Source organism: Cucumis sativus, chromosome 4 (assembly GCF_000004075.3).
Source record: "Cucumis sativus cultivar 9930 chromosome 4, Cucumber_9930_V3, whole genome shotgun sequence".
Taxonomy (NCBI): domain Eukaryota; kingdom Viridiplantae; phylum Streptophyta; class Magnoliopsida; order Cucurbitales; family Cucurbitaceae; genus Cucumis; species Cucumis sativus.
Genome location: NC_026658.2, coordinates 17,854,103 through 17,879,566, shown reverse-complemented (window position 1 = coordinate 17,879,566; position 25,464 = coordinate 17,854,103). Strand labels below are relative to the sequence as shown.

Below are 25,464 nucleotides of genomic sequence, written 5' to 3'. Positions count from 1 at the left end.
TTTTTATTATTTATTTAATAAAAGTAAAGTTAGAAGTTTTTTGTTAAACGATCGTATGAAAATTAGTCGATCGTGTAAGAAGTAAACGATCATTTGAAGGTAGAAAGTTAAACGATTCATAAGAAGATAAACGATTGTATAGAAAACTAAACGATCGGGTAGAAATGAAGTGCACAAAATACAACTTGACAACTCAACCCAATCCATAAAATATGGGTTGGGTTGAGTTGAAAATTTAATTCGGGTTATTTTGGTTACCAACTCAACCAACTCGAAAATATGAGTTGGATTGAGAATGTCTCTTACTCCAACCTGTTTACCTCTCTAATCACTAATATCAAATTTGATCGATTATTAATGATAAATAATTATACTTATTAATAAATAAAAGGTTAAATGAGTCCAAATTGTAAATCTATTAACGAGATAAACACGAGATTTATCTAAATGCTTTCTCAAAAAAAGAACTCCCTTTGATCCCTCTTGTGGGTCTGGGCTCGTAGCTTGTTGGGCCTGGTACAAGTAATTCTAGCTTAGCCCATTTTGTCAAATTTGTTGGCTCAAGGGTTGGATATATTTTACAATTTGATGTATGGATAACCCAATTTCCCCTCTTTTCCATTCCTCTATTCAAAATTATTCAATAATAACTAAGTTTAATATTTACCGAAAATAAACATTAATCTATGCATTATTAATCAAAATTTTCGTTTTATGTTAGTAACATTTTCAATGTGTTGGAGTTGTTATATACTCAAAAATAAAAATACATATACATATAAAGTTTTCTTTGTTTATATTGTCTTAATCTATTTTAGTGGTAAATGTATATTTATATCCAATCACCCTTCTAAAAAAGATCATAATTGTGAATTTTCACTTTGACATGCTTAATACCATACTTAAGTAGAAGTACTTTTCCTTTAATGAAACAATGATATTTGATATGATTTAAACTCTTATTATAATTTTAAAATTAGTTGGATCAACTTAATCCCAACTTTAGCTAGAGTCAACTATTTTGAAACGTGAAGGATTAGAATAAAGGTTTGGAGAAGTGAAAGACATAAAGTTAAAAATTGAGATATTTTATTTTATTTTTTATTTTGTGCTCTTCAAAATGTGTGGTAGAACAATTGGATATAAAATATAGTGAGAGACTGTAATTGTAATTTAAATGTTGGGGTGTGAGGAGTTTTAAGTCAAAGATGGTACAAATTTTATAAACTCTTCAAACTACCCTTTACCCTACAAAAATTCAACAACTTTGAAATTTTGAATAAAACACAAATATTTATATATATATATATATATATATATATATATATATAAAAGAGTAAGAATTATAGTAAAGTTTAGTTAGAAAAATGTAGTCCCCTTAATCATTTATTTGGAAAAGTTAAAAAAGAACAAAAACTGAAACATAAGTATAAAAAATGTTAGAATGAAAGAGGAAACAAAGAATTAGAATCAAGAGATACCCTTAGTCTTCCACAAAGTAAATCAAAGTCTTAATCAAATATCAAACTTTGTACAAGAGGCCTGCTTTTAAGCTAAGCCAAGTTTTTTCTTTTATTTCTTTTTTTGGTTCTCTCTCCTATTACATCATATAATTCATACATACCCACACTGATGACACCAAATTAGACTACCCAGCAATTTTCCAATCAGGTGGGCTTGGGCCTACCGCAATAGAGTTGGGAATGTTAATAGGCTCAAATAAAGCCCAAAGTTATTAGCTCATTACGGTTGGTTGGTTGTACTTGTATTTGAGAAAAGTGTCAATATTTTAGTTTATTATAAAATAAGATTTTTAAAATGATATAGAATTATATAGTGAGTTAAATATTTCACTGTAGCATTTGTAAGTGGAGGGGAGGAAAAAAGAAGCCAACCTTACTTTCTCTTCTTTCTATGAAATCTCACATTCTTTTTTTCTTCCTAAAATAAATCTCATTAACATGATTTTGATTTCCGAGTACAAATGTCAACCAATGGTTGTGATGTTCCCAAAACAACACAATGAAATGCCCTCAAAAGCCTAACAATAATCTAATGGACAGTTGAAACACACATAAAAAGTAAGTTTCAAATGGATTCTAAATGGATATCATTTTGAGGCTTTCAAAGAAAAACAGCAACAACAACAATAATAATAATAAGAAGAAGAAAGGATATACCAAGTTGTAATTATGCAACTTTCAGGTGAAAACCTTTTTGGGTAAATGTGTTAGTGTGTTCTATTGTTGAAAAATAAAAACATAGATTATTGGATATTAGTTGTAGGTGAAATCAGACAAAATCATTAACCCTATGTTTGTTTGGTAGTTGCAAGTTTGTAGTGGTGTTTTTAGTTTGAAGGGAAGTGATTTTGTTTGAGAATTAATTAATGTTTCGAAAGTATAATGTATACGTATATATTGAAACAGGGAGAGAAGAGAGTTAAAAGACATTAATTGGGTAAGTTTGTTCCCTCAGATGCAACCTCATGTTGGGCTCATGTGAGACTTTTCTTTTTCAATGTTAGACATCCTAGCCAACAGGGCATTGCAATGTTATATAGTCAAGTTTTATGGACTGGATGTATAGACTTGATCAATTCAATTCCTCTAATTTATTCACTTTTCACATGGAGAAGTCTGTGCTTATCCTTAATTGGACTGTGAAAATGTGTCACACCATTTGAAGTCACTAATAGAAATATAAATCACTAATAGAAACCGTGAGTTTCTAAGAATGATATATAATAGAAATTATGAGAAAAATCAAATAATATAAATTATTTAGACGACCAAAAGATTATAGTAGATATTTGGAAATGTGATATATATGTGTGTGTGTGTAAAGAGGGGAGTAATTAGGATGATATGATATAAGTTGGGGTATGGAAAATGAGAAAGACAGCATAATTAATGGTTGGAAAATAGAGAGTTGTTTGTTTGTTTTTTTTCTTCTTTTTTTGGTTTAGGGAAGTTGAATGAATAAAATGAATAATGATGAAAATGAATAAATGGGGAGAAGTAATAAATGTGAAAGGAAATGTCCCCAAAACAACCAACCCAGAGGTTAGGTTTAGGGCATGAAAGCGGCTTCTGCCCCGACAAGCGGCCACCCGCAACTAAACTCTCCTTTACCAATGGCTCTAATTCTACATCTTCAACTTCCATTCCCTAAACCCTCACGGCCTCACCTTACTTTATTCATTCATTATATCATTTTCACTTAATCCCTTTTGTTTTGTTTTGTAGTTTAAAGGAGTAATTACAAAACAGTTAATAAACTAAAAGATGAAGGATGAATAGATGAAAGTAGGAAATGTAATTAAAAATTTGGAAGAAATTATATATATTGTTTTGAAGTTTTGTTGATAGGTGAATAGAATTATTTTCCATATGAGTGATGATATAAAAAGAAAGAAAAAGGAAGAGGGTGGGGGGTTTGGATGAGTTATGATAAGAATACGTGGGGGGTGATGGAGAAGAGCCGACATAGTGATTTAAGGAGAGGTAAAGTGTGGAGGAGAGAGGTGGGTTAATTGGATTTAAAGAGACAAAAGAGAGATAATAATGAAAAGTGTGGGGATATTAAATTGGAAATGAAGTCATGCACGTAAAAGGGCGGCACCCATTCATGCTTTTTACTGCCAAAACAAAAACTGATCTGCTAATAATGTTTGTGTGTGTTTTTTGTTTCTGTGTTCGTACCCATAATAATAATTCATCTCTTTGCTTCCCTATACACATTTTTCATTCATTACTACACATTTTAATTTAATCTCTACACATATATTATTTCTCTTCTTTCATGCTCTCTCTTTTGTACCTAATCCAAACATCAGATCAAATCTTTCTCTATATTTCTACACATACCCTCTCATCATTCCAATTCTTATCATCTTTTCTTTCAAATCAAAAATATTTTAGAAACTATCTTTATTTTATTTCATCCCAATATCTTTTAATACATCTCTCTCCCTTGCTTATTTCTTTTTCACCCTATCATCCATACTTTTAAAACATTTTCTTCCATACTTTTAAAACATTTTCTTACTCGTCCACTTAGATATTTGTAGAACCCTTCATACATGTGAATTAGTATTAAATAGAAATTGTATGATTTCGTGTTTTCATCATGACCGTTGGATCAAATTGACTATGTCGGTCTAATTAAATATTATTTATTCGACCTAAATTTCAATTGAGCTCAAAAATAAGTTTAATTTAGCCTAATTGCCAAATATGACTATATTAGACTAACAAAGCCCAAACCTATAAAGTCTACCAAATGACTCTATAAATACAGGAGTTCTCTTCATTTGAAATGGACATAAATTTTTACTCCGAAAGATCAAGAGATAAATCTCCCAAGAACCAGAAGGTTCCCTAAATCCTAAAATCGACCACCCTCGGAGTTTGAATTTTCTTTAAAGATACAAGCTTTTTTCCAAGACTTCAATTTCAAGAAGACATGATGTGCTTCCTCAAATCAAGCGTAGACATTCAACCGAGAGAAAATCAAATAATCAAACACTAGAAGACGAATCACGTCGCATCATAATCAACATCAACACAAGTTCAACTCCATGAAGCACGTTTCTCCAGAAACCTCACGCGAACAAATTGACACGTCCAATAGGACATCTCTACCTCTCATCTCTCTCTCATCATTCAAATCTACAAGCAAACTAATGGCACCAAAGAAAGTTGCATTCAAATCTTTTATTGCATGTGATGCTTACATGGGATCTGTTACGTGCAATTGTTCAAAGTGGATCATCCAGGAGCAGGATCAAGGTTTTGTCACAACGTAGAGTATCCTTAAGCAATTGATGGAGCCCTTAAAGACGGGATTGTCACTAAGGAAAATCCCTTATATAATAACTCTAATTTTGCTTCTACTAAGTCAAAGAGGGAAGCACACCCTATAAGTGATGTCTGTAATGATGGATGATGTAGCGGTCGAGGCTGTCATGGTAAAGATGAAGAGAAAAATTAATCTCTTAATGAAAGTTTTTTAAGAACGAGACCACGAAATCATAGCTTTAAGGGAGAAAATTCAGACTCATAAAACTATAAAGTTGAGTCAAATTTTTATTGTCAAAGTCGGTGACAAAGGGAAGGATATGGTGCAAGAAAAAATCAACCACAACAACAATCAGCTTCTATCGCTTCCCTCTCAATTCAGCAGCTACAGGATATGATGTCGAACTCCATCACAACTCAGTATGGAGGCCCCCCAGACTTCTTCCATTTACTCTAAGCCATACACCAAAAAAGTCAACAACTCTAGAATACTGGTTGAGTACCAGCCTCCAAATTTGTGTACCACTCGAAGTAACACATCATCCACTTTGTTAAAACATGCAAGAATGCATGATCAAGAAGAGACCAACTGGTTAGACAGTTCGTTCGAAGCTCAAAAGGGAATCATTTCAAGTGGTATACAAATTTGGAGCCTGAAGTGATTGATAGCTGAGAACAACTAAAAAGAGAGTTCATAAACCACTTCTACAACACCAAGTGCATTGTAAGCATGATGGAGCATACAAACACAAAACAATGAAAAAAAGAGTCGGTCATCGACTACATCAACCGATGGAGAGCTTTAAGTTTTGGCTGCAAGAATCGACTCACCGAACTGTCTATCGTAGATATGTGCACCTAAGGTATGCACTAGGGGACTTTTCTGAATTTTGCAAGAAATAAAGTCTTGCATGTTTGAAGAGTTGGCGACTCGCGCTCATGATATGGAGTTAAGCATCATTAGTAGAGGCACTAAGAATTTTCTTGTTCCTGAAGTAAGAAAGGGGGCAAGAAAGAGATGAAGGGCCCCGAAAAGATAGTGAAGAAGCGCAGTAGAGGAATCTATGGTCATAAACACGACTCCGCTAAAGTTCTCCAAAAGAAAGAAAGTGAGAGTTGAGAAAAAAAAGATAATGAAGGCGAGAGACACTACTAAACTTTGAAGGATAGCAGGAAGAAGTTTGCTTATTTTCTGATTCAGATATTGTAGACATGTTAAAGCAACTTCTGGAGAAACAACGGATCCAGTTGTGGGAATGTAAACAACAGCAAGCAGGAAAGTTAGATAATTCCAACTGCTACAATTATCATCATGGCATTAGTCACTCAGTCTAGAAATGTTTTATAATGAAGGAGCTAATTTTAAGCCTATAGTTGTCTAGTTCCATCAGGAAGTCGCACCAAAAAGATCCTCAAGGAAAAGAAAGACCGATCAAAGAAGACGATGAAGGATAGATAGTTGTGACCTGTCAAAAGAAAAAGACAATCAACTCTAGCCCAAAATGAGTCTCACTCCTATCAAAATTATAGAAATGGGAATAGAGCCCAAAAGAATAAGAAGAAGACGAAGACTTGGAAGTCTAAGCTCGTGCAGGAGGAGGACAAGGATTCCCCTCGACCTCGGTGTCCAGTAACCTTGACAGACTTCCTTATAATAAACTTTCTCTATGATCATCATAATGAAGTCTCGAAAGTCGTTGTATGTCATGTTATCAACGTGTTAAAGGAAGTAAGCATCCCTCCAAGATCATCAAAGGAGGAGGGAGTGTTAAAAGACCTGACGATGTTCAATGTGGATGATCTGTTATCACTTCCTTAAAAAATCAAGACCATCCATATTGATGCATTGTAAAATTTAGGAGCATCAAGTTCGAGTGCTCTAGCCTCTGCGACACACAAGAGTGCTTCTTATTATATGACTATTGACTTCTCATATGAGAATTTGTTGTTGGAATCCAAACTTCATAATAGACCCTTTTATGTTTCTGGATACATTCGGAAACAGAAAGTTGACCAGATTCGATAATGGATCAATTGTCAACATAATGTCGAAGTCGCCTATAAAGCAATTAGGCATCTTGATGGATAAACTCTCGAATAGCAAGTTAGTAATTCAAGGTTTCAACTAGGACATCCAAAGAGCAATAGGTATGATACACTTAGAACTCACCAATAATTTCATGGCATGGCCTCAAGAAACACTTACAAGTTGTTACTAGGTCATCTTTGGATTCATAAGAATGGAATAGTAACTTTGACACTCCATCAGTGCTTTGAATTTTATCAAGAATGTTGAAGCTGACTCTAGCTCATTCTCAAAGGTTGAGTCTCACTTCGCATATCCAAAGTGTTATTTAAAGAACGATAATATCTCAAAAGTTATGCATGCAGAAATTTTCCTGATAAAAAGAGAAAATATTCCACATCTAAAGTCACTTACAAGCACAAGAAAAAACTCACATGAAGGAGCATGTACCTTTAACTCTGAAAAGGGTAAGGCATTTGTTGGCACCACAAAGACTACGATCTTAAAAGATGAAAAGGCTTCAAAATCTCCAGTCTTGCACTATGTCCCTCAGTTGAGACACAGAAAGGACGAGTTGCCATTCGTGGAGTGCCCAAAAGGCTTGAAGGTTGGTGATGTCGAAATCTTAAAAGAAAGCTTCACTACACCTCTCACTAAGATAACGAAGCAAGAGATCAAGTTAGACTTAACAAAAGCAAACTTGCCCTAAAGACGGATGAAAGACGAATTTGACCCAAAGGCTTACAAATTGATGGTGAAAGCAGGTTATGACTTCACAACTCACATCGAGTTCAAAAGCTTGAAAATTTATGAACAACACGATCTTTCCTTTGTTCAAAAGAAGTTTTTACGGGAAGGACATGTACGTCATACATGTGTCAAGAAAAGGACACGAATACAATTTGCCAGAGTTGATGCATATAACTAGAAAGGGGAAGAAAAGAGTGGTTGACAACAATCACATAATTGTAGAGGAGGTCGATGATGTGGAAGAAAAAGGGAAGCGATAGGTAGAGAACCTCAATGTTCGATTGAATTAGACTGCTATATTTCACGCATCCTAGTATTCAAAAGACTAAGCACGATAGAGGTAGAAAGGCGTAGTTAGTCTTTGAAAGATTGGACCCCGATCAAGGCTAGGCATCAACTGATGACTAATATCATCATGTTAATAAACCGGATAAATTTATATATTAATTCACTATTATCTATATTTTCTACTTAATTTTTTAGTGTAAAAAATCATAATATATGTCATGATAAATTATGAATTGACAAAAAAATATATATATATCTTAAGTCGTAGATGATGACAAACTTAATTACACATATACTTGGAATAGATTTTAAAATTTAAAAAAGAGGAATATTATTAAATCAACATCTAAGTTATAATTAAAAGGTATGACATTATTGTATAGGTTGAATAATGTTTTTAAAATTTGAAAAATATATAGAAAAGATAAAAAAGTGATATAATGAAACCAGCTTTTCATAATATTGTTTGGTGTTAAAAACAAAAATGTAAATAGTGAATGGATGGATGGAGGAGGGTGGAGGGTGGAAATGTAAGAAAAGAAAATGAGATTATGAGGCTGCTTCTATCTGGTCGCTTATATGCTTCCCATCTCTCTTCTCCCTTCTTTCACCACTACATCCCATACTCCCTTTTCTTTCCTTTTCTACTACAAACAAGACAACAAGTACACACCAATCCTTCTTCTCAATTCACTCTAATTACCCCAACAATGACAAACAAAATCATTTTACTTTTCCCTTTCTTCCTTCCACAAATACTCTCACTATTCCTTTTTCTAAATACCCTCTTTCAATTCCTTTCTTTTTACTACCATCATTCTAAAATCGGAATCATTTTTTCCTTTTTACAATCAAACATCAACTGCTTTCATTATGTTTATGTTTCAAATTTTAAAGCATTTGGACACAATTTTTAATACTAAATATAAACATTTTATTCTTTTCAAATAATCAAACATCTCCATGCTTTATAAATTATATTCTATTTATCCTACTACTATTTTAATCATATTTGTTATCTTTAAAACATTTTTATATATGATCAAAATCTCAATTCATTCTTCATATCCATATTTAATTCGATTATATTTTTTCTTCTGTTATTTTTTTTAAAAAAAATCATTTAGTATGGCATAATTGAAATGTGATTCATTTTTTGAGTTTTTTCAAAAATATAACAAACAGGTAAAATATTTACTATGTATAAAACAATTTTGAAAACAGAAAAAACTCACAGACCCACAATGAAAAATACTAAAATGTCTCGGTTAACATGTAATTAATTAGTCACACGCACACGAGTAATCTTCTTCTATACAATTGTGTACTACAATCTAAATAAATGATCTACAACCATTTAGGTCTTGATATACAACTGTACAGTTCTTTTTAACGATGAAAAAAAAAGAAACTAAATATGTTAAGCGATCGTGTAGTCCAATGTAAATGATCGTTAAAAACTTCAAATCAAACGATCGGGTTGATCATACTAAATGATCATGTTAACTATGGTAAGTGATCGTTTAGATCGTGTCAATACGAACCTGTAGTTCATTTTAAACCATAGAAAAAAAACTTCAAATTTAAATGATTGTGTTGATCATGGTTAACTATCATGTTGACAATGGTAAACAATCATTTACATCATGTCAAAATGATACTTAAACACAATCTTGATATTCTCGAATATGAGGAAGATGGAGTAACTTCACGTAATCTTCAAAAATAGTAAAAATGAAATATGAGATTTAAATAGAAGAATAAATCATTTAAAAAAAGAAAAAAGAAAATTTGAAAGACAAAATGAAGAAATATGAAAGAAAAGATGAATAAACCATTAAAAAAAAATGATGAATCGTCTGCAATATTCAATAGCAAATTTGGAAAATACGATAATATTTTATCTAGACTTTTGTTTTATTGTTTACACGAACAGTAAATATATTTTTTATTTTATTACATTTGTGTAAATTATCCTTCGTTCTTTGTGGGAATAAAAAGTATTGTGCAGTAAAACATAGTGTCGAGAATATTGTTCTAAAATACATTTATGAAAAAAAGAGACAAAATACCTAAATCTACTTTAAAAAATTTACAAAATGTACTAAATTATAACATGATCATATTATCATAATTTAATAGTGAAATTTGTGAGTAGATTTAGTTCACTCTTTCTTTATAAAATCTCCTTACAAACTCATCGGCTCCGTATTACGCATGGCATGGCATGGCAAAGCCCATTGGCCCATTCACCCTACCTAAGTTTGTGTTCTATGTAATAATTAATTGCTTACATTTATTGTCTCAACAAAAAGGGTTAAAAGTCTTATAAAAATATTTCTTTTTACTTTGATTAGCATTTTCAATTGTTTCCTTACATTTTTAATGTATACATATTACCTATTAAAATATTTGTCCTATTTATACATCAATTTATATCATTTATTTTATATTTTTATATCCACCAAGATTCAAAAACAACTTTCATGTACTAAGACTAATTTCATATTCTTATTGGATAATCTTTTTGACCTTATATGTTTTAGTTTTAATAAAAACTAGTCTAGAATTAATTCTAGGTATAGATGGTTACTATGAATTAAACTTATGATCTTTTAGCTCTTTCAAAGTTATAAGTAGATGACCAGACTTAGAAACAACGTACCAGCGAGCCTATCAACAAGAGCTAAGGATGTTTAATCATTTAGTAAGTAGTGGCTACTAGTCACACCCTAGTCTTGTAGACTTATCGATCCCAGAATTCTTTATAGCAAGACGATAAACCAAGTGGACATGAGCCATCAAAGAAGTCCCTTTAGTCAAATATAAACTGTACGAGACTTTATCAACTCCAACAGAATCTATCCAGTTAAAGATGTTGTAACTTGTATTTACTATTAGGTGAATTGACAGGGATACAAATACACATGTAATAGTCAAATAATTTGGAAGTTCCATGTTATAGTTTGAATGTGGAAGTGATGAAAGGAAAAGCCAAGTTTGACCATAAATTGAAGTATTAGACTAAAAATGAAAAGGATTAATAGAAAGAGAATATAATTGGAAATGTGGAAACTTGAAAGGGAAGGAACATACAACTCAACCAAAATGGTGTTTGTAATGTTATTGCAAATGGGCATTTATGTCATCATCCCATTATTATTATAATTTAATGGCCACCTTTGAGTGACAGCCCATGCTTTGCTAACCCAACCAAACAAAACACTTAATACATACATACATATTATATATATATATATATATATATATATATATATATATATATACATTATTATTATTGTAATATTAATTATTTAAGAATCAATCATTTTTATTTTTAAAAAGGAAAAGAAAAAGAACAAGAACAAGAAAAAAAAATTGATTATTAAAATACAATTATTAGCCCATAGCTTGAAATGGCAGTTAGGCAAGAGAGACTTTTAATGCATAATCCTTGACTTTGGTCTGCAACCATTTCCAATAACCATATGGATCATATTCAAATATTAATAACTTATAAATATATACACATTTAAATATATTCATCCACTCATCAACTAAATCTTATAGGCTCTTAACTCAATGCCTCACTTATTTCCACTCAACTTTTTCCCTGGTCAAAATGGTGGGACTCCTCTCTCTAATTACTTTTATATTAATCCTCTTCCTTATATTATTTATTCTAATATAACAACTCTCCTTTTACCACTTTTCTTCTTTTATTTATTTACATCATTGCTTACGGTTTAAATACCATTTTAACCCTTCCTAATTCACCATTCATAATTGTAGTGATTAATTGAAGATTTATGAATATAAATAGACTAAAATAAGATAATTAAAAATGGTAAGGATTAAAATGAAAATGAAAAACTTAAAAGTACGTAAATTGGAAAAAAGAAATAGTAAAATCATATGTATTTTCTGTAAGAATATGTGATTGTAGAAAAAGATGTGTTTATATATACAGAGTGTTATAAGAAACTTAACTGGAAAAATTGTTTAAAATAAAAGAAAGAAAAAGAGGTGGGAAGGAAAAGAAAATTAAAGGAGATGTAAGTTTAGAAAGTGCTTCATGTTTCAATATGGCAATCATAATACATTTGAAGTCTTTATTTTTCTTCTTCAAAAGTTATTAAAGCCAAAAAAAAAAAAAAAGAAGATTTAAATATAATTGTGAAATTGTCAGTCGATGCATCACATCATAAAGGAAAGGAAATATGGAAATGGAAAGGGGAAGAGATTTTCCATTTTGAAGAAAATAAGATAGCATTTTGGCACATTTTTTGATTTGGGTTTGAATAAGAGATTATAAGTATTATTGTAAATATTTTGTATATTATGGTGAGGGAAAATAGAAATAAGAGAAATAGTTTAGCAATAATAGAGGAAGGTGTAAAGAAAAGAAAATAGGGAAGTTGGGGAGGTCCAAAAATGTATTGATTGTGGAAAATAATGGAAAATGGCCCCTTTCCCTTCCCTTACCCTCACTGCCTTCTACATCATTAATTATTGAAACGGTTACCACATTAATTAATGAAGGTTTTAGATGAAGGGGGCGTGGCCCCAGAGGAAAGGAAGAAACATGTGAGAACGGGGGTAGGAGAGAATAACTATGGGGAGGGTCAAAAAAGAGAAACCAATATTTATGCAGTATTGTAGTGGGTCCCGCAGAGTCCCCAATTGGTGGGGGCCCTTGTCTCTTCTTCTTCTCTCTTTATGGATTATTACTCTTTGACCTCTGCAGTCAAAAACAAACCAACTTAGCTCCATTCCCAATCCTTTTTTCCATTCTTAAAATCACATCTTTACCCTTCCAATCTATCTGGAATTCGTTCCCTGAAGGGCTATCATCGTCATTTTCACTTCTTTTAACTCTAATCTATCAATTTCTTTTACTGCTAATTCTGTCTTCTTCTTATTTAATTAAATAAATAAAAGAATAATGATCTTTCTTGATCACAGAGCACCAGATGTAATCCTCAACGGATTCATATGTTTACTATTATAAAAATCCATGCTTTAATCTGGATCTCAATGCTTTTAAAACTATTTGTTTCTTAACATCTACCAAACCAATACATTTCTTTCATCCCTCATTTTTAAATTTAAATTTCATTTCAACGAAGACAGATACAGAGAAACAAGACTGGAACTGGCTGCAACTAATAAACCAAAATAAAGAATTTCATTCAAAATTTACAGTGATACAGTAGTACAAGAACAGAAGGAAAAATGTAAGTGGAGAAGACGGAAGAAGAAGAAAATGGGTAACCCTAGCCAGCGCATCTTTCTTCTTTCTCTCTCTCTCTCTGGCTTTCTCTGCTTTCTATGGTGTTTTTATTTGTTGGGGGCTGGCCACACTAAACCTGAAAAAGCCAAATGTCCACATGGAAAAAAGAGTGTTTTGAAAGGGAAGGGGAAGGGATTAATATGTCCATTGACCCTGCTATGTGTTTGAAAGAGAACCCCAATCAATCTATCTATCCATCTCAAGAGTATTCTGATTCATCAACACATAAAAGTGTAGAGATGAGACAAAAGATTTAAAGAAAAAAAAAAAGAAAAGAGAGAAACATCCCAATTCTCATATGTGATATGGGTCCTCTCCTTTCTGTTCTTTCTCTCAATTCTAACACAAATTCTTTGGATTCAAATATCATCATATAATTCTCAATCTCAACAATAAAACAATCCCATTCAAACTCTTATCCATTTCTTTTCACTATAATATTACCTCCACTCTCTCTCTCTCTCTCTGTACACTTAACTTTTATTCCATATAACAATCTTTCAATCTTTCTTTCCACTTCTTCCTTCTTCCCTTCATTTCCATTTCATTCTTCCCCATCTCTACAACTATACTACTACCACTATTGTCACAAAAGTCTCTCCACACCCAAAAATTTCAAAATATTCAAAATGGGATCTTCAAAATCTAAACAAGAAAAACTAGAAAACCAAATTTCCTCCAGCCCTGCAGCAGAAATGCAACAAACAATGTACAAATATCTCCCCGACCATTCCCACCTTCCCTTCTCCCACCAAAACTCAACATGTCTTCAAGATTGCACGTAACTGCCTCGTACCGTCTCTGGATGACGATATGGAAGTTTTGGACCACATTGAAGCATTTGCTACACCCATCCGTGCAGCAGCTTACTTCCTAGTATTTTATCTGAGCTGTTGCTTGGAGGGAGGTCTGGTCCTAAGTCCATTGATATTTCACAATCTCAATCCAACCAGACAGGCATTAAAATCTTCAATATTGAACTAACCCTCTTTCAATGCACTACCTGTCTTCAATAAATATTCTCCCAATAAAATCTCTGAACCGCTTGGAATAGAGTTTAGGATCAACAGCTGAGATTGAACTGGGGTCAACTTGTAAAGACTTGTATGCGTGTTCCAATTTCTTGCTTATGTCGTAATCTTGTAAGATGTCAATTATCCCGAAGTACAGGACTACTTCATATATCTCACCACTGCGGGAAGGGGTTAAATGATTCATTCCACCTGGGGTGTACTGATCAAAGTCGCTCCGTCTAGTTAATCGCTCAGCTCTTGCAGGCATATTAGCTCCTAATCTGATCAATGACTTTCTGATAACAAGAAATGAAAAACTAGATCAGGTTATGAATGCAGTTTACTACTACATAACAGAGAGTAATGCTAAATTATACTTGGCATATGTATGCAGTATGCTATGGAATTAGTCTTCAAATCCTTTTCTAACTTCTGTAACTAACAATAAACAGAAGGCCACTAGGTTGGATAATCGTTGAAAAAGAAGTGTCATAAGTTTCCTCAACCACCAAAAACCAATTGGATTGAGCAAGTATAATATATATATATATAACTAATTGATAAGATGAATGAAGAAATAACTCGTAATTATGGAGAAAAAGGAAAACTAGGACCATAACCTGTATATGTCCTACAAAAAACTGTTACCTACTGAATAGCCCCACGAAGTTGTACAGACAACCCATGTCACCCATTAACTAAAGAAAATCGATATAATTCATTGCAGAAATAATTGAATACTCTATAGTCCCAAATTTATGGCCAACTTTAATCACCACATGCACTTTAATCTCCCCAAAATTTTCAAAAGTTGACAAAGGAATTCAACCACTTCAAGAAAAAGAAAAATCATCACAACTCTGCTTGAATATTCAATCTGAGATGAGTTTGAATTTGATGGGATAAACAAAAATAAGGAGTAGAAACGTACCGTCCAGATAACACTCGATCCATGTCTTGTAACTCTGCTTCAAGAAATCGACGGCCACGCATAAATTTCTCGTTTCGATATGAATCTTTATTCCCTGCAAAGAGCACAGGTAGTATTCTAAATCAGCATTCCAATGCGTATACAATCTTTTTGGATGACCAACCCAAGGATCATGATAAAAGGACAAGGATCCCATACCAGTTCGCAAAAGAAACGGAGATAAACCCATTTTGTTATACGTGTTGTCGTCGCGGAAATGAAGACCAACCAAAAGACTGTAATCCATTATTCCTTCAGATTCCAAGAATTTGCAGTCTCGATCTATTTGTCTAACCAAAAGTTTGATAATAATAATAAGGTTCCATAAACAAAAGAATGAAACAGGGGGAAATAAGATTGACTATCCATTTATACCACTTACTTCATAAAGTCACTAAACCAGTTGCGTTGAAGGCGAAACACAAAATTGAGATCTAGATCCTTCAATGTTGTGGTTTCATCAATCTCCCCCTCAGGAGTATCTGTTGTCCGGCCATGGGAGGATCCCTTCAAGTCAAATCGTCTATGGATTCGGTATTCAGAGCAGAATAAGTTGCCCATCACAATGAACCGAGTCTAATTCCCACAATAATAAAATACTTCTATTAGATACCATTGAAAATTCTTGCAATGGGGTAACAAAAAGGACATGAAATAAATCTACATTACACTCTCCATGACGGTTACCTTTTGCCCACCAATTGGCTTGATACAATGTACACCAAAGAATTTAGTCACAAGTGAATCCTCATAGCGGGAAACATGTTGATAATAGCTTGCAAGCATCCTGATAAGCACCTGAGAAGGCACTAGAAAACTTCAAAACCCGATTGCCTTTCCATACACTTTTCCCAAACTTAGAGAGTAATCCACGACACAAGTAGCTAATTGATGAACAATTTAGCATCATTAAGACTAAAAGGGAAGCAAGCAACTAACCTTTGCTTCAGACTTCTTCACTGTTTTTATCATGAATCTATCATCCTGGGTGAGATAAAAGAAACTTCCACTCTTGCCTGGAGAAGAAAACTCCCTAAGAGCATCATTCCCACAAATTGCTAGCATATAGTCAGCTGGATCAACTTGGAACAGCTCCCGCAAACATCTGTAAAGGTCAATTACAAATTGGGTTACCATATACGTCAAAGATGTAGGCATTATTTCAATCAATTACTCAAGCATAGTTCAGGATTCAAACGCATAAATCTTCCCCTTCCCATAAAACGAGAAATTATAGTCCGTAATTGGTACCTGAACACCACAGGACAATAATCCTTCCAACGAAATTCAACTGATGTGTGGGGCGGCGTAGTCTTGGACCCTTCAGTCGGGAACCTCGTCCAGAATTTCTCCCTTGGATCAAAATCACTGGACTTGAGCCCCCGCACCACTGATGAATGCTTTCCAACGGAATGTCTGGATAACATTGCAACAAGGTGAAATCAGAATCCAAACTCAACCCCAAAAAAGAAAACTAAGAGAAATTTCGTTAATCATGAACTTACCTGATACCCAACTGGAGATTGAGCATCAGTTCGTAATTCTTGTGCCCTTTTGATATCGTCTGGCCCGGTTTCTTCGCCTCTCCGGTGAAGCAGCAGGGATTCTTCTTAAATTGCCTAAAAATGTCTCGATCTAAACCAAACCCATCTTTATACAACATCGACGCCTCTACATTATCAATTATATCACAGGTGATATCTCCAGCTTCACCATCGGATTCCCAAATGCAAATCCTCGGGAAATTCCTCTCTGTCACACTCCCTCTTGCAATATCCACCGATGATCTCTTCCGTAATGTGATGGTTAAGTTCTCATTCTCAAGTAACCCATTACTCTTAAAGCTATGATCACTTCCGTTTCTCGTATAGAAAGTTCCATTCAGATGATGGATTTTCATGTTCTTATTCCAACTACTGTCGGCACAAGAGAATGTCCCGTTCCCTTTGGAAACCCCGTTTTCCCATTGCCCATCGTACCGGTTCCCGTTGGCCCAAATCAAGACACCCCGACCAGAAATCACGCCGTTTTTCCACTCGCCAACGTACTCGTTCCCGTTCTTCCAAACGTACCGACCATGCCCATCCTGGAGATTCCTCTTCCAAGTCCCTTCGTAGAAATCGCCGTTGGCATACCGTTTCTGGCCGAGCCCATGTTTCCGATCTGAACTCCATGATCCACGATACGAATCTCCGTCAGATCCAATAAACGTACCCACTCCTTCCATCCGACCCGATTTGAATTCGCCCTCGTAGGTAGCTCCAGAAGGCCAAGAGAATTTCCCTTTCCCCGAGGCTTTTCCTCTCCTCCACTCACCCTCGTACATACACCCGTCGGTCCACAAATACTTGCCCAATCCGTGAGGCACACCCCCAGAGAAACTCCCCGTGTAAAGATCTCCGTTGGGTAGATGCTTCTCCACGGAAGTTGCCGACCCAGTAGTCGAAGCAGCCACCGGAGCTCCAGCTGTGTCAGTGATAGCAGTCGTCTCTGTAGATTGCGTAGTTATAATGGTGGTGGGAGTAACCCTTCTATTCCCAGCTTGAGACCGATTCCGGGCGACGATAACAACAGGTGGAGCAACAATCACCTGAGGATGTCGAGTCAACTTCCCGGCGTGATTGTCATCCTTGTCGTCCTCCGATTTCTTCTTCTTGTTAATGCCGGAGATAACGTCATTAGTCTCATCGCATAACAGCCCCTCTCGCATTTTTTCCCTTTACCCCTCACTGTGACCAAGGTTCAGCACTGCATTTCTTCACCTGGGTAATCCGGTTTCGTCCCGCCTGAAGATACTTGGTCGTATTCCAGACGCTGCAAGAGCATCTCCGGCGTATATCTCTATATCTCTCTCTCTCTTTCCCTGTTTTGTTTTGTTTTTTTTTTTTTCACTTTTAAAGCACCCTTTATCCCTTTTGTTTTCTCTCTGAAAAATTGGTCACTGTTGGTGTTGCAGTAGTTTAGAGAGAAATATGAAGGAATCCAACACTGTCACACAAGCTTCAACCTCATAGCCGAAATAGAAAGCAATAGAAAAACTGTAGAGAAGAAGAAAAAGTAGAGAAAAACAGAGAGATAGGGAGAATTTCTTTTTTTAAAAAAAAAAAAAAGAGAAAAAAAGAAAAAAATAATTAGACGGCTTTGTCTAGGGAACATTGTTAACTATCCAATCCCGAGTTACCAACTCAGCTAATTTTTTAAATCAAAATTAAATTTTTTTTTTAAAAAAAATAATTAATAGCATCTCTAATTTTTATTCCCTTCTTCCTAAGCTCTCCTCTCATCGTGACGTGACGGAATCACCTAGGATCAGCTTCACCGCGCCCCAATTCAGTCTTTCTTTCTTTCTTTTCTCTATTTACCTTTTTCTCCTCCTCCCTTTTCCTTATTTACCTATTCTATCCCTTTTTCTCTTTTTCTCTCTTTCTCTCGCATTCACCTCTCTCTTTTTCATCTACATATCTTCATTCAAATAACACTACCACACCTCCATATTACCAATCTTAAACACACCCTTCAATCATTCATTTCAAACAACAGTGTTCATTTTAATAATTCTGTCCCTCACACCCCCTATTATTTCAACAAATCCTACTGTGGAAATACTCGGTTCACGTCTCTACTCCACCCTTGAGCTTTGTGAGTCACAAGTCCAGCGACCCCATGGGAGGAGCCACCTTCAACACTTGCCATCCTGAAGTAGACACTGACAATTTTAATTTTGACCCAAAGTGTGGACACCTATTGAAGGTTGATAATTTTAAATATGGGATATTTAAGAAGATCCCAAATTTCAAAAAGATAAAAGGAAAAGAAAAATCTCCTAGGTTATGGAGACCGTATATACATCATGGTGACTATAGTATTAGAATAAATGGGTTTTAATGGTATACGGTACCAATTAGTTTTTACATCTCCGTCTTTCTTAAATTAGTGAAATTTGGTTGTGTATTGTTGTGTGTGAAAATGTTAGGTTGTTTTTAGAGGTGACTTTATAAATCACATTGGAATGTAGTGAATTAAAGGTTAGTTTTCACAAACTTTATTCTTTGGACTGCGTTGAATATGGAGATCCCTTTCAGAAAAATATGGTATTCCTGTCTGTTATTTTATTTATTAATCTCTAAATTTTGTATCAAAAAGATAATTAATTAAATTTATATGATTTACCTTTTTCCATTCTTCAAAGTTCAAACCTTGCACTTCTATGGCTTCAAAGTTCTCTTTCCCACACTTCAATTCTATTACTTATTTGTTGTTTTTCGAGTTTCAGTATGACGTTGATTTATACTTGAGTTTCAAAATGCCACGTATTAAGTTTTTTTTTTTTTTTTTTTTAGTTTAAAATGGTTATGAAGTGAACTTTAAAATTTTATTTTAATAGCTATGAACTAGTAAGGCTTAATTAATTAATTAACAAACATTGGCATTGGCAATTTGAAAAATCAGCATTTAGTATTAAAAAAAAAAAAGGATAAATCTTGAAAATGTATAGATTAGATTGAAATAAAAACCCATGTCTTGAGTAAACTTATAACACATTAAAATAGACTCAAAACTTAATTATTAGATATATTGAAAATTAAAAGCTAAACGAAAATCAAATTTAAAATCATAACAGATTTCAAAACTAATTTTTTCCAAAAATATTTTTGAAATCAAAATGGTGAAAATTGTGGAGATTTCATTTTAAAACTTTATTCTTTTTAATTTTACTCTCAAATTTCTATTGATCAGCTTAAACCTAATCAACTAGGGGCAACAAGTACAAGGTGAAGGTGAGTATTATTGCTCATAATCAAATCTTGGAAATTGAAGAAGGTGGAGAAATAGTGAAATAGGTTTTAAACCAAAAGTATAAAATCCTATGGCCTACGGAGAATTAGCGTTGATGCATCCATAAAAGATTTTTCTTAAATGAAAATTACAGAGTTTAAGTTGTTTTTCTTTTAAATAAAAACTAAAAATAAGTTTGGTAGTTTTTCTATTTTATAATATTATAAAAAGAATGACTTATAATTACCAATAAAGTAATGGAAATAATTGAATATTAAAAGGGAAAAAAGTAACATACAGACAATAAAATTTAATTTTGAAATAATTTCTCTCTCGTTTTCTTTTTCTTCTTCTTCTTTTGTGAGTGGACTGAAAATTCAAAATATACCTAACATAAATAAACATTTAAATATGCATAAATAAAAATTAAGGCGACATTTGAATTTGAGTTTGAGTTTGAGTTTTAAAAAAATTAAGAAACACTGATTGCATCGGCCATGATAACTTAAATCCATTTGAGTTTCAATAAGCCAAGTGTCGTGTTGGTAGCCCCTTGGTTCCTGTGTATGCAAAAGCCGAATGGATTTTAGCATATGTCTCTGACTCTGATTTGTTGGTTGTCTACGAGGAAGAGTGGTGAATCACTTCTCTCTTATTTTTCAATGAACGAAGGTGCAACTCGGAGTATTAACGTCAGCGGTGGTGTGACACAGGCGAGGTGGAGCCCTTCTGTTTAATTAGAGTTGACTGATAAATTGAACTTTGTTGTTGCTTGTAGTTTGGTATGGACAATGTTGTTCATGATGTTCAAGGGTCATCACGTTGCTGCTCATGCTACATGCAAGTCCGGATCCATGTTGGCTGAAGCTGGGGAACTTGTGGCGTTGGTGGAAGGGCTTCCGTTCATTGAATTGGTCGGTATCTCCAAAATGTGAGTTTGGAAATGCATGGATGCTGAGGCCATTGTGAAACGATTTCATTCTATGTGTTTTGCATCTTCTTCCTTCGGTATCATATTTATGTTGAATGTCTTCGTTTCATTGATACATTTAGATTTGTTGGACTTAGTTTTGTCCAAAAAATGTCATGCCACACTCAGTAGCTCATACTATGTCTAACCACTCACACATTGTTGAATTTTTTACTAGATATTAAAAATGCAGTTGTCCAACATACAAAGAAAATGTTTTAAAAAGTTATGAACCTTTTCTACCTAAAACGTTTATAAAACTCATCAGCCATGAAAGAAGCTAATAACTTTGATTTTCAATTTTCTTACATAAAATCACTTTTAAGTTTTAGGGTTATTTTAATTGTAATGAAATTATTCTATGAAAAAAAAAAAAAGGTATTAGTGACATAAAAGTGATTTTGTAATTGTAATTATAATTACATATTTGTATATTAATTTTGTGCTTACTTAATTTGCAATTATAGAATTAGAGGTTTTTCATAATACACTCATGTCATCCTTGTCGACATCTGAAACATGGAAGTTTCTTCCATGGTTGTCTTATCTCATTGTGCATCGAAGATGAAGCTTTTTAGGACTGTGTAGTTTGGTTTGTTGATCTTTTTTTAATTTGTGTTGTTTCTAAGGGCGTTAAAAAAACGAGGCAACTCGACAAACTCGAACTACCCAACTCAAATAGTAAGAATTAGATTGGGTTAAATTATGTTTTGGATTTGGTTGGGTTAAAGAAATATTGAGGGAAAAATGGTTTGGGTTGTTGGGTTGACCCAACACAACCCGGTTTAGATATGTATATAAACCCTAGATAACACCATAATTTTTCTTCCCCACCTCATGGTTCTCACTCAACCCCTTCCCCTTCAGACATCACGGCTTACACTCAACCCCTTTCCCTTTGCATTCGCAATACGTCACATTCACGTTCCGAATTCATCCCACCCAACACAATCCTCACTTTTCCCTTCTTCTTCAATGGCTATGCATGTCGAAATTGGAACCCCATTCTCTTAAACTATCTCACTTTTTCCTTCTTCTTCCCACTTTTCCAGTCATCTGTCTCACGAACCTCATTCTCCTCTTTCTTTCTTCCTTCTTCGTCGCGCTGCATTCTACAAGTTAGTCCATCTCTTTCTCTCCTTTCATTTTTTCATGTGTTTTTATCCACCAATTTTGCATGTGGTATCTCTTTTTTTTTTTCCTAAAATCACATTTCTAGCTACCAATTTTGTTGGGTTTGTTTCTTTTTCGGCAATGTGTAAGGTGAATCTTTTGTTCCATGTGTTTTTTTCTTTTGTTTTATTGCCTACTGCCTACGGTCTTTTTCTTCTTCTTTCAATTTACATTTAACAAAACCAAAAAATATTTAGCTTTCGTCCTCTAATAATGTAACAAAAAATTGAGCGAGCCACTGTTATTTTTTTCATATTGCCCAATTATTTTTCACTTCACTTATTCTTCTTCATTTTTACAATTTATTCTTCTCATCTTCGTATTATTAATTTTTTCACATTGTTACTTCTTATTTTTCATATTCTCACTTCTTATTCTTCGTGATTTTTTCATTTTCTCTTCCAGTTTTTCTTCTTTCTCCATATCCCATCTTTTTTTTTTCTTCTTAGTACAAGATCTAAATAATCGTGTACCAATATCGAAACGATCAGTTGTCTATCTCAGATAGACAGAGATATACCACTATCATTAATAGATCGTTTAGACTAAACATAAGGGTATAAGATTGTGTAGACTAGGGGTACAAGGATACAAGTTCATTTAGACTGAATACAATGGTACATGATCGTTAGATTTAGTACAAGATCGTTCAGACGGGGTACAAAATTGTTTTTCACTAATTAATTTAGAGATATTTTTGTTATTTGACGTGATGGACTTGTGAGATTTTTTTCTTTTTCAAAATTGTTATATACAATGTAAATATTCTCACGCTTTGTTCGGTCAAACATTAAGAAATGCAGTTGCTAGTGTTTTCTTTTAAATAAGAAATTAAAATTTTCTTTTTAAAATATATGAAAAAGGATGGTTTTGAAATCTATCAACTATGTTATTTATATATATAAAAAAGTTCAATTTTTTTTTTTTTAAAAAAAAAGAGAAAATCAAGAGAAGAGAAGATGATTAGGAAGAGAAGGTTTTGAAGAATGTCCGTTTGTAAACAAAGTCATTTTGTTAACTCGTAGTATACCAAATACCAATCTTCTTTAATTAATTATAGTAACTATGTGACAAAAACTACACCCATATTTAATTCTTAATCCACGAGGATCAATATTATTTTTTAATAACAAATCAAATCAAATCAAACTACAAATTAATATACATATATTGAGAATAAGAATATTAATAGGAGATCTGATCTGTATTTGAATTTTGTATGTGTGTTTGATTAATAATGGGGTGGTAGCCAAAATCTTACAACTGGAGTTTGGTGTTTTTAAGATATTAATTTAATGGAACAACGTTGGGGATTTTATTATATAGAAGAAAGCCATGCAAACACTTTTCACAAATCACTTCCAATTGATGATCATCTCCACCATCCTCCCCCTCTCTTTTTTAAATTGTTATTTCTTTCAAATAACTCAAGTTCATCTTCCATATAATTAAAAAAGAAAGTTTGAGAGTCGGTATATTCAAAAGTGACATATCAAACCCAATAAAAATAATTTTACAATATTTAAATGACACAAATACTTAAGATGGTATGTTTGGAATCATGCTATTTATTTATTTATATTGGTAGGTTGTTTTAAAGAAAAAAGAGAAAGGATTTTGTTGGTAGGTTTGTGTGTGTGTGTGTGGGAATGAAGGAAAAGGGAAAGGAAGTAGTGCAATGGATTGTGGAATGTGAATGATGATCGAAGGCAGAGACAAACAGATGCGGTGCTGCCCTACTCTGTGGCCCATTTCTATAACTATAGTGGATTGCCCAATTACACACACTTCTTTTTGTTTCATTTCATTGTTACTAAAGATAGACCAAATTTTAACATCTATACCCTTTCAAATCATACATTTTTATATATCTTTCCCTTTTTCTTTTCTCTTTTAAGGGTGTTATATACTTAATTATACAATTACATAACAAACCAATTACTATTATTATTTGACTCACGTACTGGAATTAACATCTCATTTTCAATCTATATGGTACATATTAAACTATATATTATTAAATTTATAAGTATCTATTTGGTAGACGATCTAAATCATGCTCTAGTTTTATGTTTGACAGATAACTCAAATTGTTTTCAAATCGTGTGATCCAAACAAAGTAAATTTTGGAAATAATTCTAGTTATGTTTTCATTCTATCGATAATTTGAATTTTATTTTTCATTATATTAAATATATATGAAACTTATAAAATTATTTAGTTTAATAAAATCATAGTCTATGAGACTTTGTCAAGACTATACACTTTTTTCATAACCATCAAATCTAAATTTGTAATTTAAACAAAAAAATTTAACTATAAATTATATTCATAAATAAAAGAATAATGGTTTACTTGAAATTAAAATATAATCCTTTCAAATTTTTAGTTTTAGATTCTGTACCAAATAAACATCTCATTTAGTTTGTAATAAATATTTAAAATGGAAGAAATATATATAGAAAATTAATGAGTTATTAGAAAAGGAAGGATGAAAAATTTGATAACTTGCAGCACAAGAAAGTGAAGAAGGTTGAAAAATATATTATACATTGGAGAATGAATATACACCCAATCACATGCAGTCTCTTCTCTCTTCTTAAAAATATTTGTCAAATGAACTCAAAACAATTGATTGGAGAGATGCAAGCAACCAACCTGAAGAGCACCCAAACTTGTTTACAATAGATTTGTTAAAGTTCTTTTCTAGTTTCTTTATACATATATGTGTTTGTGTACCAAAATAGGGTTGAAAAAAGAGAGAGGAATTAAAATAATTAGGTAGAAAAGGGGAAAAAGAGAAGGAAAAAAAGTGGGGGCAAATGCTCCCTATTCACCAAACATGTAACCCTTTTAACTCTTTTCTTATTGTTATTTTTTGCATTTATTAAATTTATCTTCACTACATACAAACAATTAAATAGATTACACCACAACTCTTTACCTTTTATTTTATTAATCTGTTCTTTTTTACATATACTTTTAATGAATTCTCTCACAATTTTCTAGAATATTAAACATTATTATAAAGACAATATGTTTCTTAAATTTTCTTACACAAAATGTGTCAATAAGAAATATATGAAAACCTTGAAATATAAAAGCAGCATACCTAATTATTCAATTTTCAAAAGATTTATAATAGTGTAAATGATGTGGATGTCTTTTTAAATTTACCTGCCCTTTTCTTTTTAATTCAAATTAAAGTATTATTCCTTATATTTTTCAAATTTTTCCTATTTATTTTTTTAAACATTAATGTTAAAATGTTTTTTTTTTTTTTTCTAAACGTCCTAGTTTCAATTTTATATAATATTATGAAAGCTAAACATATCCCTTAATTTCAATTTCATGTCTAACAAATTAATCATATGCTCCATTTTTTTTTTAAGTTAACATTTGT

General features: G+C 32.8%; 1 protein-coding gene across 1 annotated transcript; it reads right to left on the bottom strand.

The window, feature by feature from the left end:
• Window positions 1-13,022: 13,022 nt before the first annotated feature.
• Window positions 13,023-18,224, bottom strand: LOC101208830 (phosphatidylinositol 4-phosphate 5-kinase 1). Its single transcript, XM_004150865.3, has 8 exons — window positions 16,648-18,224; window positions 16,394-16,558; window positions 16,082-16,247; window positions 15,830-15,940; window positions 15,525-15,718; window positions 15,302-15,432; window positions 15,104-15,197; window positions 13,023-14,468 (listed from the first exon to the last, which is right to left on the bottom strand). Exons 1-8 carry the CDS (start codon window positions 17,850-17,852, stop codon window positions 14,159-14,161), a joined length of 2,376 nt encoding a protein of 791 aa, XP_004150913.1. The 5' UTR covers window positions 17,853-18,224; the 3' UTR covers window positions 13,023-14,158.
• Window positions 18,225-25,464: the final 7,240 nt, after the last annotated feature.

Excerpts from the sequence above, each read along its gene's own strand:
- LOC101208830 (XM_004150865.3), bottom strand. The coding sequence starts at position 17,852 with ATGCGAGAGGGGCTGTTATGCGATGAGACTAATGACGTTATCTCCGGC. Across the intron at positions 16,559-16,647 it reads AATCTCCAGTTGGGTATCAG|ACATTCCGTTGGAAAGCATT; the intron begins GTAAGTTCATGA and ends AATGTTATCCAG. Across the intron at positions 15,433-15,524 it reads TGGTTTAGTGACTTTATGAA|ACAAATAGATCGAGACTGCA; the intron begins GTAAGTGGTATA and ends ACTTTTGGTTAG.